Source organism: Haemaphysalis longicornis, unplaced genomic scaffold (genome assembly GCF_048455015.1).
Source record: "Haemaphysalis longicornis isolate Haplotype H1 unplaced genomic scaffold, Haemaphysalis longicornis Haplotype H1 scaffold_12, whole genome shotgun sequence".
Lineage (NCBI taxonomy): Eukaryota > Metazoa > Arthropoda > Arachnida > Ixodida > Ixodidae > Haemaphysalis > Haemaphysalis longicornis.
In genome coordinates, this window is record NW_027526225.1 from 106506072 (window position 1) to 106519716 (window position 13645).

General features: G+C 47.2%; 1 protein-coding gene across 2 annotated transcripts in view; it reads left to right on the plus strand.

Annotated features, from left to right (window-relative positions):
* The window catches only part of LOC144163203 (uncharacterized), a 251910-nt gene that overhangs the window by 34623 nt on the left and 203642 nt on the right, over positions 1–13645 (plus strand). For both annotated transcript variants that reach the window (XM_077694039.1, XM_077694040.1), the window contains exon 2: positions 13510–13567. In XM_077694039.1, coding sequence (XP_077550165.1) covers positions 13510–13567 — 58 coding nt within the window. The remainder of the gene's footprint in view (positions 1–13509; positions 13568–13645) is intronic.

Sequence of the window (13645 nt, forward strand, 5' to 3'; positions counted from 1 at the left end):
GGGCTGTAGGCTAAGCTAAGCAACTGGAAGTTGACCGGGTGGTGGTTGAACCTGCCTGAGAACACTTCAGGCCTCTCACGGTGCTCTGCGTGGTGTGAAGGTCTTGCCTTCAAGAACGGTCGGTACAAGAGCGCCTCCGGGTCTCTCGCTCCAACCCTTTCCGAGTGCGCCGTGTGTGGGACGCTTGTGAGGCAGGACGTTGCGTCGCTGAAGCAATACTGATGAAGCGGGAACTAGAGGTCTTCGTCCCTGAAGGCAGCTGGGAACCGGCGCACAGTTAGTGGGTGCGGAACAACAGTACACTCTGAGTTATCATGTTAGGCTAACATAATACGGTGAGCTGACACTGCTCAACATGAGAGAGAGAGAGAGAGAGAGAGAGAGAGAGAGAGAGAGAGAGAGAGAGAGAGAGAGAGAGAGAGAGAGAGAGAGAGAGAGAGAGAGAGAGAGAGAGAGAGAGAGAGAGAGAGAGAGAGAGAGAGAGAGAGAGTGGGTACCTAGGGTACCTATACTTGAAAAGCGTGGACACGCAGTGGTTAAGAAAGACTAGAAGGCTAACGATGAAATACGGAAAGAACAGTGGGGAATCCAAAACAGCCAAGGTAACCAAAAAAGAGGCAAGGCAGATTGAAACGAATAAATGGAGGGAAAAAATGGAAGCTAAAACGTCGTTAGAGATGTACAGGGCTGAGAAGATGAACATCAGAAAGGAAAATTTCTACGATAATTCCCAGGGCAGTGCTTTGCTTTTTGAGGCTAGAGCAGGTTGCCTGCGAACTAAGAGTTTTGTGGGGAAGTATTCACAAAATGATGGGGTATGCGTGGTCTGCGGAAAAGAAACAGAAACTATGCGGCACATCGTGTTAGAATGTGAGGGTATCCATCCAAATCTACATGAAGGGAATATTGGGCTTTCAGAAGCCCTAGGATTTAAGGGTATCACAGAGGAAGTTACCTTCAAGGCTGTCGAGGGGACGAAAAGAAGATTAGAATGCTGGTGGACGAAAAGCAGAGAGGGGAATATTGCCTAGGACAGTTACCACCTGTAACAGAAAAAAAAAAGTATTTTGTGCCTAATAAGCTTTTTGTGCCTGCCCTAAGCAGCGCTAGTATTGAACCAAAAGTGTAAAACATATGTATATTAGTCCTTTTTGGTAAGATGATATGGCATCACCCCGATACAAAGGGGAAACCAATAGAAATCATCATCATCATCAGAGCACCGGGAAAGGTGTCTACTACGTGCCTCGAAAATACAGAAAAAGGACTGTCGTTCTCACAACGTTGAACGTAGCGCATTGGCTTATGTTGAAAGGCTAAGAGGACTCTACACGCGTTAATCTCCCATACTTGCCAGTAGTAAAAAAAGAACATTACCGTGATGATGTCAGATTAGAAGAAAGAAAGAAGGAATGACAGAAGGCATTTTCTTCTACCAATCTAATCATTCTTAGAGCTGGTCTTTAACCGGTGTTTAATTAAATGCTTTCAGTTGCGATGTCATTTAATCTTGGACATGCATCCACTTTGCGTCTATGGGCATGTGCCTAACTAACGCAAAATATCCTCACATATATCGGATACGCCCTTTTCGGCCAATCCTTTATGTATGTGGGCATGTCTCATGTGTGCGGTCATACGGTTATGGTGCGACGAATCCTTCTCAGCGCTGTTGTCTGTCTAGTTCCTTCTTCTTGTGGCCATGTCGAGTTTGCACTACTTCGACGTGTTCAAGAACCCCTACCGACTGCCCCACTTGTCGCTCGTTCTTTTTTAGACATTTCACATGGCCATCCCTATTCACTTCCTGTATTTATTCTACACATATGATGCAGGGTGTCGCTGCGCACAGGCTAGGACATTGAGTGCAATACTTTGATCATAGAGAAGAACCATTTACCGACTCCGACAGCATTTTTTAACTAGCCCAGAAGAGGATTCACAGAGGGAAGAGCGAAGTACAATTTAGCAGGTTAGTAGGGATGATAATGATGATTATTATGATGAAAATGATCATGATGATGTTATTTCGCACTAGAAGTTTCTCTCTGGGCGAATACACACTCTCCGGCATTGATCGTCTGGTGTCAGCTGCAGGCAAAAGCATTCTCTAATCTGCGGGCCGCCATTTGAGGGGGAGGAATTCAGGAAGGCTCCCACTTTCCCTTCCTCCTTTCACTCAGTTTTGTATAAAATAAAGTAATCATAATCATCATTGCTTGTCTCCGTCGTTATCAATTTCTCGAAGGATGATGATGATGACGACGATTCCTCTTCTTCTGCTGCTGATAATGATGATGATGATGCGCTTTCGCACTAAAAACTCCCTCTGTGGGCGAAACTACGCTATTCGCCATTGCTCGCCTTTCTCGTTAACAATTTCTCGAACGGACCGCATATAAAATAGCAGTCCTGGGTGAACAGACGCAGCGCTTGTATCTCTGTTCGAGTAAGCCTTTAAGACCAGCCTGGAGGGTGTACTGGGGGTCGAAGAAATATTGCACCGTGTTAACACTAAAGAGCGCCGTATTTCAGCCGCGTTATTATTGGGCACCGCCTCCCCTTATCGCGACGGCCGAGTCGTGACGAGAGAAATAAACGCCCAAGAAGGCGCGGAACCAAAAAAAGAAAAAAAGGAAACAAAGAAGCCTCGGGCGCGGACTACTTTAGCACCGAGCGTGAGACCGCAGGGTGAGATTGTATCGGCCGAGTCTCTTTGCAGCAGCAGCAGCAGCAGCAGCAGCGGTACAGAAGACCGGGCACGCACGGGTCAAAGCGGCGTGTAAGACCCGTTACACGGCGACAGGCCAGTGTGCGATATGGGCGTAATGTATGGCCCGGCGTGGCGGGCGCCGAAGGAGCGCGCAGTGTTCCGGCGTCGTTCAACGCGAAGGCTAGACGACCGGCGTTTTTACTAGTGTCACGCATGCGAGATGCGTGCGTGCAAGCGCTGCTTTCGTCGTCGACGGCTCGCTGCATTTAACTCGTTGCCCGATGCCGACCTCCACGCGAAAGCTGCTATTGTTATCTGTAGTCTGGAGCGGAGATGCATGGATTCCACTTTGGATAAGTGAGACGTCAGCGCAACTTGAAGGGGCGAGCCGAAGTAATGAGTAGTAAGTACGTTGAGGGATCGTATAGGTTGTATTCACTGGCGAGGCACGCATGCCGGCAATCATGTGAGCGCGCCGTCACTGATTACGTTGGGCTCCGTGGGATGGCGGTACTTGTCCGTGCTAAGCACATGACGTGTGTTGGACGTTGCAAACTCTACCACACCGAATGCAAAGTAATGCCTCGAGTCCAATGTGAGTGCGAGTAATAACATCCCTGCCGACACCACCATTGAGAATCGGGTTGAAACGGAGCAGACGACGCGCGCCGTTGTTTCTTTTTTCTGTGACGTGCGGGCACAAGAACACAAGCTGCGCCATGTCCATGGCCAAATCCAGTGTTGCCAAGGGAAGAAATTGACAGCTAAACTTTTCAGTGAATACCATGTATGCGTTGATCGCTATGACGCCATGGTCACGAAGCGTCGACGAACGGTTTTAGTCATGGTTTTAGGCCTTAGATTGATGATGCTGAGGGGGATAATGTGCAAGGAAACCGTAAAGGATAGCGTTTGGTTGCCAAGCGAGTAGTCATATTTAAGGAATCGTACTGGTTTATGGATTATAGTTGCTGTAATATGTTTCCACTTGAAGATAAGCTATCCTGACTTTGCACTAAAACTTTCTCTTTTTCTTCTTTTTTTTCTCTGTCTCTGTCTCTCGCTCACTTGTTTTAGCGATATCAATACCGAGATAGCAAAAAATTGAACGTTGTCCCTTTTGCACACACATTAAAATGCATGGCTAACAGTTTTCGTATAATATTGATAGAGAATAGAATGGCTTTGTACTAACTGTTCCTACAAAGAACCGGCATAAAAAAGGATTTCTTTGATATTTCTGGTACAGACTCCGGTATGCTTACGTTTTAACGTTTTATGAAAACTGAACTGTCTTTTTTATCGGCACAGTAATATGTGTATATTGTCACTGGACACATATGGGCGGGCAGTGTCCCATACTGTGTGGGTCAGGCAGGAGACGACGAAGACGACGAAGCGGCTGTATCCTTGCGCGAGCTATCTTATGGCCGCCATGCTCATTCTGTAAATAGATCGCTTCACCCCATCCCATCGTTCGTCTCATCTGTGTCCTGCCGCCACGTTACAATATATGCTACGATATTTCAGTGTCACGGCATTTCGGATGCAGTCCCGTTACTAATGAGATCATTAAAAAAATGGTTAAAATATTCGTTCGTGTCAAGCATAACGAAGGGTCCGTGTCCACGAAAATTTCTTTCTCCACTTTTACCGCAGCCGACTAGATAGGCTTTCACGGACATGGGAAACCGCCGAGTTCCACTCCGTTCTGTGCTCGCGTTTCTCCCGCGTTGAGGGGGAAACGGCCGTAAACCCGAGACGCCTGACGCGTGCGTTTTCGCTGCACGCACACACGACGCCCGACTCCTTCGAGCGCGTCGGCTGGCGGCGATGAGGGCTACGTGATGGCCCTGCAAGTTGATCAATTATACGGGCGCCGCTGTGCGGTGGCTCGCGCATATGACCGACATGGCCCGCATAACCCGTGCTTACACCAACAACACCTCCCCATTAAGAAAGCTTCCCACCTTACACGTCACCTCACCACCACCGCATAACTGCGCAGGTGCGCGATACTCCAGAATTCTGGCTATTTTTTTGTTGTTGCCAAACTCGCCCACTCGCGTGAGTAGGGTGGTCTTGAGGGTGATAACACTGCGAGCAGGCTCTGCTTGTACCTCGGAGGTGTGGCGCGGACCCACTCGTCCTTTTGCAGCAACCGAGCGTTTTCCCTGATAGGGCCGGCATAAATCACTCTTGAGCAAGCAAGCGCGAATCCGAATGTTTTGAGAGCACTCGTTCGCGTCGGTTTTGGCTTGAGGCCGGCGACCACCGGAGGCGTGACCGCGTCTCGTACGGTCAAACGCCGGAGAAAATCTCGACGAAGTCTTAGAAGTTTTCGTTTCGCGGGGATGTGTATTGCGGGTCCGGTAAATAAGTTGGCTGGACTGACGGAGGAGCACTTTCTTCGTTCGAAGTTCCGAGCTCTTCCGGCAGTGTGTAGAAGATATACGAGCAAGTTGGAGAGACGGGAACGACAATGGGAAGATGGTGGGAACGTAGGTTGGAGTGTAACTAATACATTGGGCACTCAGTGAAGCAGGCTTTGCGAACTAATGATGCCTGCACCAGAGCGCACCTTCAAGGTAGAAGGCGTGTCTATACGGTCCGTGACAGAGGTGGGGAGGGGAGGGTACACGAGGGGACAACTTTGTGTTCACCGCCACAATGTGCACGTCGCTACAATGTATTACTTTTTACATTCATACGACGATTTCCGGTGAAAGAGGAAAGTGACGGTAGCGGAATTCTTCGATCGAGTGAATAAAAGACCACGTGATGCTTCGCCACAGGCTAAGTACCAATAAGCGAGACTTAAAAAAAAAAGCAGTCTTGATAATCGGTAGAGATCATCAAGGTGCTTTAGTGGTAGTATTATTCGAACTTTTGTTTTTTATCTGCTCACGTGAGCTACACACTGCGCTTTCGGAGAACACTACAGATTAGTCAATCGTTTTGAGCTTCGTACCGGCAGAGATTTTGCATGAGTTTCCCCGGGCATAAATAATTTGTTCGCTTCATTAGTACTAAGGGAAACATTTTTCTCATAAGTGGTCTCCAATTTAAGCGTTCTCGTGTAGGATTGTAGAGTTGTCTCAGCTGCGTATTCCTTTTGTGTTCTTCAAGAATTATCCCATAAAGCTTCAATAAAGGAGATATGTGCTGTAAAGCAAGCGCGTAGGACAAATCATGTCTCAAACATCAATGAATTCGTGATACCGAAGAGAGAGAGAGAGAGCATACAGATCAGACAATTAACAGAACAGACACCAATACACGAGATGACAAGTTGTGGAACGCCAAGAACGGGGACGGGTACAGGGGAGACCAGTGAATTCGGTCAGAAATCATGGATGCATGCTTCCCTTTATTCGTGCTGTGTGTAGCCATTCTTACAGTAGGCTGAGCACGCGTCGATTGAATTGGCGTACTCGACAGGTGGATTGTCTAACTGCGCAAGCGTAGCGCAGTCTAGTGTTTAAAGAATGAAAATGTCTATAGGAGAAGCTTGAAAGCTCTACGGGGAAGGTGGTTCGTCTGCAGCAGACAACAAGGGGCTGGTGGTGGTGGTGGTAGTGGGGGACGATGATGATGATGATGATGATGATGATGAAGAAGAAGAAGAAGAAGAAGAAGAAGAAGAAGAAGAAGAAGAAGAAGAAGAAGAAGCATGAAAGGTCTACGGGGAAGGTGGTTCTGGGGACGACGACGACTACGATGACGACGACGACGATGATGATGATGATGATGATGATGATGGTGATGCAGAAGAAGAAGAATTAGAAGAAGGTGATGACGACGATGATGATGATAAAGAACGCGTGGGCGACGCCAACGCTGATTGCGGATTACATTTTGCCGTTGTATCATTAAAACCTGCTTGTCTTCGCTATCGAACGCCGCGAACTCGTCTGCCCCAACTTAGCGCGCGAGAAAAAGGGCAACTTAAACCGACACGGGCAAGCTACTCAGGATCGGGGTGCAAAAAAAATAAAAATAAAAAGGAACTGAAAGAAAATCCGGCGAAACGGGTGTTCGGTCGGCCGCGAGTTTATCGCATTAGAAGCACGCTCTTACCGAAACAATCGCACGTTCCCTCTCGTAGTCGGCTTTGTTTGCTTTCCGCGGCCGACGAACCCCTCGTCGCCGTCTGAAAGAAAAGGGGAGGGGGGGAAATTGCAAGGTACACAATGCGACATTCGAATGCGGCTTCACTGCAGCAGTAATGAATCCCTTTGTTGTCGCTCTCAGCGCCAGCAGCGTTAACACTTCGTCGAGCGTTCGAGGGGGACCTCTCCGGGGAGGTCCCTGTCGTCGTTACGCCTGCCTGGCTTTTTGCCCGCGGATCAGTCGCGCGCGCGAGACGGAAAGGGCACTGCACTAGTTGGCGAAGTCGGTTGCGATGTTTTAGCGTTAGCCTAATCCGTGCGCTAGATTTTAAGGGCAGATGGGTGTTCGCGGAATTCCGGGTGTGGCGCTGTAGATTTCGCTTGTAGCACTATCGCATTGCTGTCACGCTCGGGTTTAACGTAGCGCTGCTTTCAGAGGGGCTTTAGCTCGCGTTACGATAACAAAGTTTGGGCGGTGCTTTATGGATTCAAACTCAGTGCTTTTACAGCGAAGCTGTTATCATCTTGTTGGTCCGAAAACTTTGTGTTGTAAACCAAAAGCCCAAGCAGGACCCAGCGGTTCTCGCTCAAGACGCCGAACACATGCGTCAGGACCCAGCATCTGCCGCCATAGAAGCCGAGTGCAAGCGACAAGCCACCCCCTAGACAACGAGGAACATTTCATACCTTCCCCCAGCAGCATGTGTAGCGGTTTACAACAAATGCGCTGGACATCCGCTTTCGCAGGGCGGGATGGCGTCCATTTTCTTTTTTTCACGTGTGTGCTTCGATGTGTGATGCAAGGCGGTTGCAGTGCGATTTATAATGGAGCGTATATCAGAGCCGCATTCAGCAATTTTTACACTGCATTCACTTTCCTTTATTTTTGTCGCATTGACGAGAACCGAGCTTCGTTCGGTTTTCTGTTTAGGCTCGAAACGAGGTCTGCTTAGCGTCGATCATATGCTACGTTATAGAGCGGCGGCTTTTTTAACATGATGCGCGGAACCGAATCAGCGCACAAAGAAATTTTGCGGAGTCCACAAATGCATTGTTTTAACGCATAAATAACCTCAGACCGTGCCATTTGCGGTCCCTTCAACAACGGATGCAATCCTCATGAAGTTTTTGTTTCGCCGCATAGCCTAGACGCCTTTCGGAGCACTCTTAGTTACTTTCATGTTGGTTTTCTTGCGTGAAGCTAAAGCCGTGCAGAAAGCCAAACTCACATAAGGCACACAGAAAGCAGGTGCTCAGTGTTGAAAATTTGAAGCGCGCGAGAATTCAAACCTGTGACGCGTCAGCATCTTTCTCATCCTCCGCTGGAGACTTACTACGTCCTTCTTCGTAGACCACAAGGAGTCCACGGTGCATGCAAGGTGTCGAACCGCGCCACTAAGTATCTAACGAAAACAAGTCTTGCGGAGATAGCGCAGCAAGCTGACGGTTGCTTGCTGTGAAGGTGTGACGGACTAAGTTTGCGTAAGATTTTGACTACCACGCAAGAATGGCTGTGCCTATGGCACGTTGTTTTTGTCGACGTTATCTGATGCATACTGATTCGCTGTGGTGTCGTCCAATAGAAAACTTGCTGTGTTTACACACACTAAGTAATCGAACCGTAGATGCGCATCTGCTTACAGAAGGCATGGAAATACACATTGTTCTTACGCGAATCAAACATCTCGTTCTTTCAAACGAATTAGCTGTACATACTCTAGTTGTTTATTTTTATTTGGCATTTGATTAAGCAGAAGCAGTTATCAACCATCGCATGTCGGAAGCTGAAGGGTGTCGTATTTTACATTCTACGGGAACTTTGCATAATAGCAGAATTGACTCCATCATCGCGCACGAGGAGCATTTTCCCACACCTATATACGCCGCATCCTTTTGCAAGCGCCTATTGTCTGTACGGTACGTATCGAATGACCACGAAATGTCTCAACCCGCAACTACCTGTCACCCAGCGATACTACAAACACGTTTACGCCAAAGAAACGAGTTTCAAGGTCAATGTTGTTTCCGCTACCGCGACCTTGCGCAGCATCTTCCAAGCGTCGTGATTCGGGCTCGCGTGACGCATTGCCATCGAGCCGACGACCGCGAAAGTTCATAGGCTGAGTACGAGTACACGAGAGCTTAGCGCGCAGAGAGAGGCGAACGCAGGAAACCCACTTAGCGTAGAGCACGGTGAAACAATGAAGCGTCCACTCGAGGTTTATAGGGCACCGTTCGTCACGCGCTACTCTCCTCGGTGCTTACAAGCCGGGACAATCCGTGCCCTTGCACAATACCGGGACTCATTTCAGGACTTTCAATTTGCGCGCCGTACTACGTCGCTGGCGTGCGTGCAAGAGTCCTACGTGCCTCCGGGCCAGGAAGCTCCTTCTCCGACGCCGAGTGGGAAAGCACCCCTTGGGAAACGTCTCACGAGGTTCGTGCGTGCCTCTGGGGCGCGAGGAATAGCGGGGTAAACTCGGTAATCGCGTGAGTGTCGCCAATCACGAGACACTCCTTCATCGCGCTGATGAGTATCCGCTGCGGCGCTTCCGTCTTTTGCCGGGACCACGAAGGGAGCTTCGTTCGTCTCCCACTGCGGTTTGCGAAGACGGTCGTCCCTGTGAAGGGTACGCGAGAGCGATCAGCTTTCGTAAGTTGAGGTCATACCGTTGGTCTCGGCTATTTTTTTCTTTAACGGTAAGCCGGAGGTGATGGGACGATGGGCGCATCGTTCATAATCGGAGTGACCGATTGCTAAATTACTCGGCCGTGAGACGAAATTGAGGAAGGATCGGTCTGTGAGGGATTTTTTGCCATGCCCCGAGCCTGAATCGTGCGGCAATGACCAGGTTGCCGTAGTCTTTGAGAGGGACGCGGTACTGGCAGCAGTGATTGAATACTGGGCCTGCTTGACGGAAATGTAGTTGATGTAGTCGTACATTGCGAAATGCGTCCTACGCCTGGCGGTACGTCGTTGCTTCGAGAAATCCGTGTTCGATCGTTCGGCAACCCGGGTGGGTTACGTAAAAACTTTTGTGTAACTATAGTGTTTGTCCTACGGGGCTAATTTCAAATGACAGTTGAACGCTGACTTACAAGTGCGCCTAGTAGGCAGTTTATGTGCCACTTGATAGACATTTGGTTCGAAGGCTTCCGTAAGGCCTTTGAAACGCCCGTGTAGCCGAGGTATAATGGATCTCGCGGGACGCATCGGTCATAATTATCGCCTTTCCGCTGCACAACCAGTTTCCCTGAACTTTTTCACTCGAGGTCGTAACTAATTGGGTAATCAATTCATTCCGAAGGAACTTTGGGGTTTCTAAACGGGCAATTAAACATCCCACCGAGCGTTTTATAGAGTGGAGGCAAATGAACGTAAGTGAACGTATTATGCCACGGTAGCAACGCGGTTAGAATTAAGTAAATGCTATATAAGTGGACGAGAATTGCTTGCTGGGAATAAAAAGTAATTGCTGCGCAGCGCAAAGCCAAAATATTTTAGGTGCATCTCGGTGGGGCGCGGGAATAGTGAATCCGAACCCAAGATCCCACCCGGCGGCCGGCGGACATTTTTTCTCCACTTTCTTTCTTTCAAAAAATATGTCTGACCTACCACATTTTCCCGCTTGCTTTCCTTGGCTTTCTTGACTGCCTACCCTTATTTGTGTCTATATATATATATATATATATATATATATATATATATATATATATATATATATATATATATATATATATATATATATATATATATATATATATATATATATATATATACACACGACTTTGGTGTGTGTTTTGCAAGGACCGCGTGAATCTCTCCCCATTTTTTATTCGGTATATATGTACCGGAACGTCCGAATCCAGTTTTTTTTGAAAACCGGAGACGCAGTCAGAAGCTTAGAAGCTTTTTCTCCCAATTGTATTTTTATTTCCTTTCCAGTCTGTTTTCATTTCATCCTGTGCTCGAATCGCAGAAATTCTATTTCGGGGTCGGCTGGTCATCTCGGTTGGCGAAAACAGGATGTCCGTCCGGCCACGCGCTTGCCATTTCTCCTCTCCCCCCTCCCACCCTTTTTTTTGCTCCTTGCTGCTAGTCTAACTTGTCTCTTGTCCTCTTTAAAATTTCTTTTTCATGTTTCCGAGAGAAACCATTTCCACCAACCGTCACGTGGGTGGGCGTTCGCTTCGTTTTCGTTTGCTTGTATCTTCATACTACGTGTGTTCCCCAGGTACTATTATGCTTCGTCCATCGCTATTCTTTGCCCCCACCCCCTTTTTCCCCTCGTCGCTTGATTCCTTGCTTTATTTCTCTTCTTTCACTCTTTCCCGTTGTCCGCCCGCAGCAACCACAAATCAAACCAAAGCTGAGCAAGCCGTATTGTTGCAACACCTTAGGATAAAAAGCCTCCACGTTGCATTAACTCCGTCAAACCGAAGATAAGCTTTTGGCGGTTTCTGAAGTCTAACCTTGTGAGGGGAAACGGAACTAAACTGACCTGCCTTGTTTCGAGGGAAAAAACAAGAGCAACAAAACTACCGCTCAGGCATTTAGTCCTATCTAAGAGGCGTTGACTGTGGCTCCTGGCGTTGACAGCTGAAATGGGCCCGCACCGTATACGTTGCTGTCGAGGCGATATTTAACGTTGTTTGCTTCACGTAATCGCGAGATACTCCTCTCGCGGTGAGGAAGAACCGCTCTAGAAAGGGAAAAATGTGCGCCCGTTCCCGCGGTACGAGATATGATATGAAAGAACCGGACTGGCAGGAGGCAGGAGAAAATGTTTACGCTGCAGAGAGGGCGTATACTTTTTTTGAGAGCTCGCTTTCGTGTGCTTGACTCAGTCTTGTCTTAGACTCGGGGAGGCGGTGAAATAAAGAACGACTTGAATGCAACAAACGAGCTCGAGGCAGCGCTGCGTTCGCAGGGCGAGAAGTAATTCACGCCCCGAGAACAACGTAGCAGGGAAGAAGCGGGCATAGGGAAAGCTATTTGGAATTCAGTGCAGCTGGGGCCTTATGCTTCCTGCCGTTGTTTTTATTCATCCCTCCTGCGCTCTGAAAATGTAAATAGCAACACAAACGAAAACGACAACAAGGTCAGGGATGAAGTGTGTGAAATAACTTGAAAAAATAGGACGGAGAGATGAGAAAAAAATTCAACGTGCAAAGAATTTGAGAAAGGTCGGGTGTCGAAATTTAAAGAACACCGTCTTAGGAATAACTCCACTAGGTTGACTCGTGAAAAAAAAACCCTTCTGAGGGTGTTTTGCTGACACCCGTGGTTGAAAAGTTAGAGCAGTCGGTGCCGCTGGAGGACGTGGGGAGCGCAGACAGGCTTTCTGCGTTCATCAGTATGACACCTTTCTCTATAAGGTGTCATACACGGGCGTGAAGTTTGCGCATAGTCATGCGTAGTAGTTCTTTCGTTTGTTGCTTGAGGCTCTGGTGTACAGGGCCGGAAGGAGAGTATTAACGAACCAGTTGACTCTGTCTGGCATCAAAGAAAGAGTACCAGCCATTATTTTTTGTCGAATGAAATGTACGATGTTTACACGCGTTCAGAATTACGCTCTCTACAAGAACATCAGCCAGTTGTCATTGCGTCTGGCGAAAACAGTAAAGGGACACACAAAAAAAAATCGGGAGGTGATGTGAACGAAATACGCCCACCGCACCCCTATTTCCTCATTTTTTTCTTTTGAATCGTTCCTTTTTTTGTTTTTCTTTTTTATTTTGTTTCTTTTCGTAGTTCTGTTATTGTCCTGCTTTTTCCTTTGCTTTCTTTCTGTATCCGGCTTTTTCTGTCAATAAACCACCCGCACTCCACTGGCGTGGTTCCCGGAATGTCATTAATTCTGAACGTTATATGCCGTTCGGGAGACTTCTTTAAGCTAGCTGGTATTAATTTGAGAAATAAGTCATTAGTGTTGAAAAATTTAATCTTATTTTTTTTTCTTACTGTCGAAATCTAAAAGGTGACCTGAAAGCTACCAATGTTCTGACACGAGGCAAATTATTTTGTAACAGAGCAAAAACTGATGATTGACGCTATATTTATTTATTTCAGGATACTGTCAATCCCGTGATGGGATTATTACAGGAGTGGTGTCACATTGTAAAAACAAACAATACACAGACTAAAAATACATGTTTCAAGCAAATCGTCAGGTAATTTGTAACTAGGTCGTGTATCTTGGTTATTTTTATTTAGATAACCACTAAAACTGATGCCGGGGTCTGCGTTTGTGGTCTCTTCGTCTTTTTAGCTAGAGTGGAGAACAAGTTTGTAATTTTTAACATGGAAAGCTGCTTACTATTAGTGCATGTGTGTGTGTAAAAAATACATCACTCGTCATATTGCATTACAGCGTCTATTTTTAGTGGCATCCAAGTCCATGTTTTCTAAGTGCCGGTTTCTATTTAATTTTGCAATGTGTTGCAGCGTCCTGAAAATTTTATAAGCAAATCAACGTTCCGGCGTGTGCTGCTGTGTGCGAAACTTGTTGCGGTCATCTTCGGCCGGTTGGGCAGCTTCCCTTTTTTTTTTTTTTTGCCAAGAAGGCCAGGACAAATGTAACAGAGGGCTGAAATAAAATCTAATCTGGTTTTATGTCATTGCGCAGATTAGTGTAACTTGAAAGTAGACTAACCCGAACCGTTCTTTCATTCGTGTTTCAGGATACCCAAGGCATTAGCCTGGACGCCAACTTCTACAATTGTGCCAAGCATAGATTGGGTAAGTCGCGTTGTTCTGCATAATTTTTTTCCGCATGATACAAAGTAAAAAACACCGGCGGAAATTTTTTGATATAGA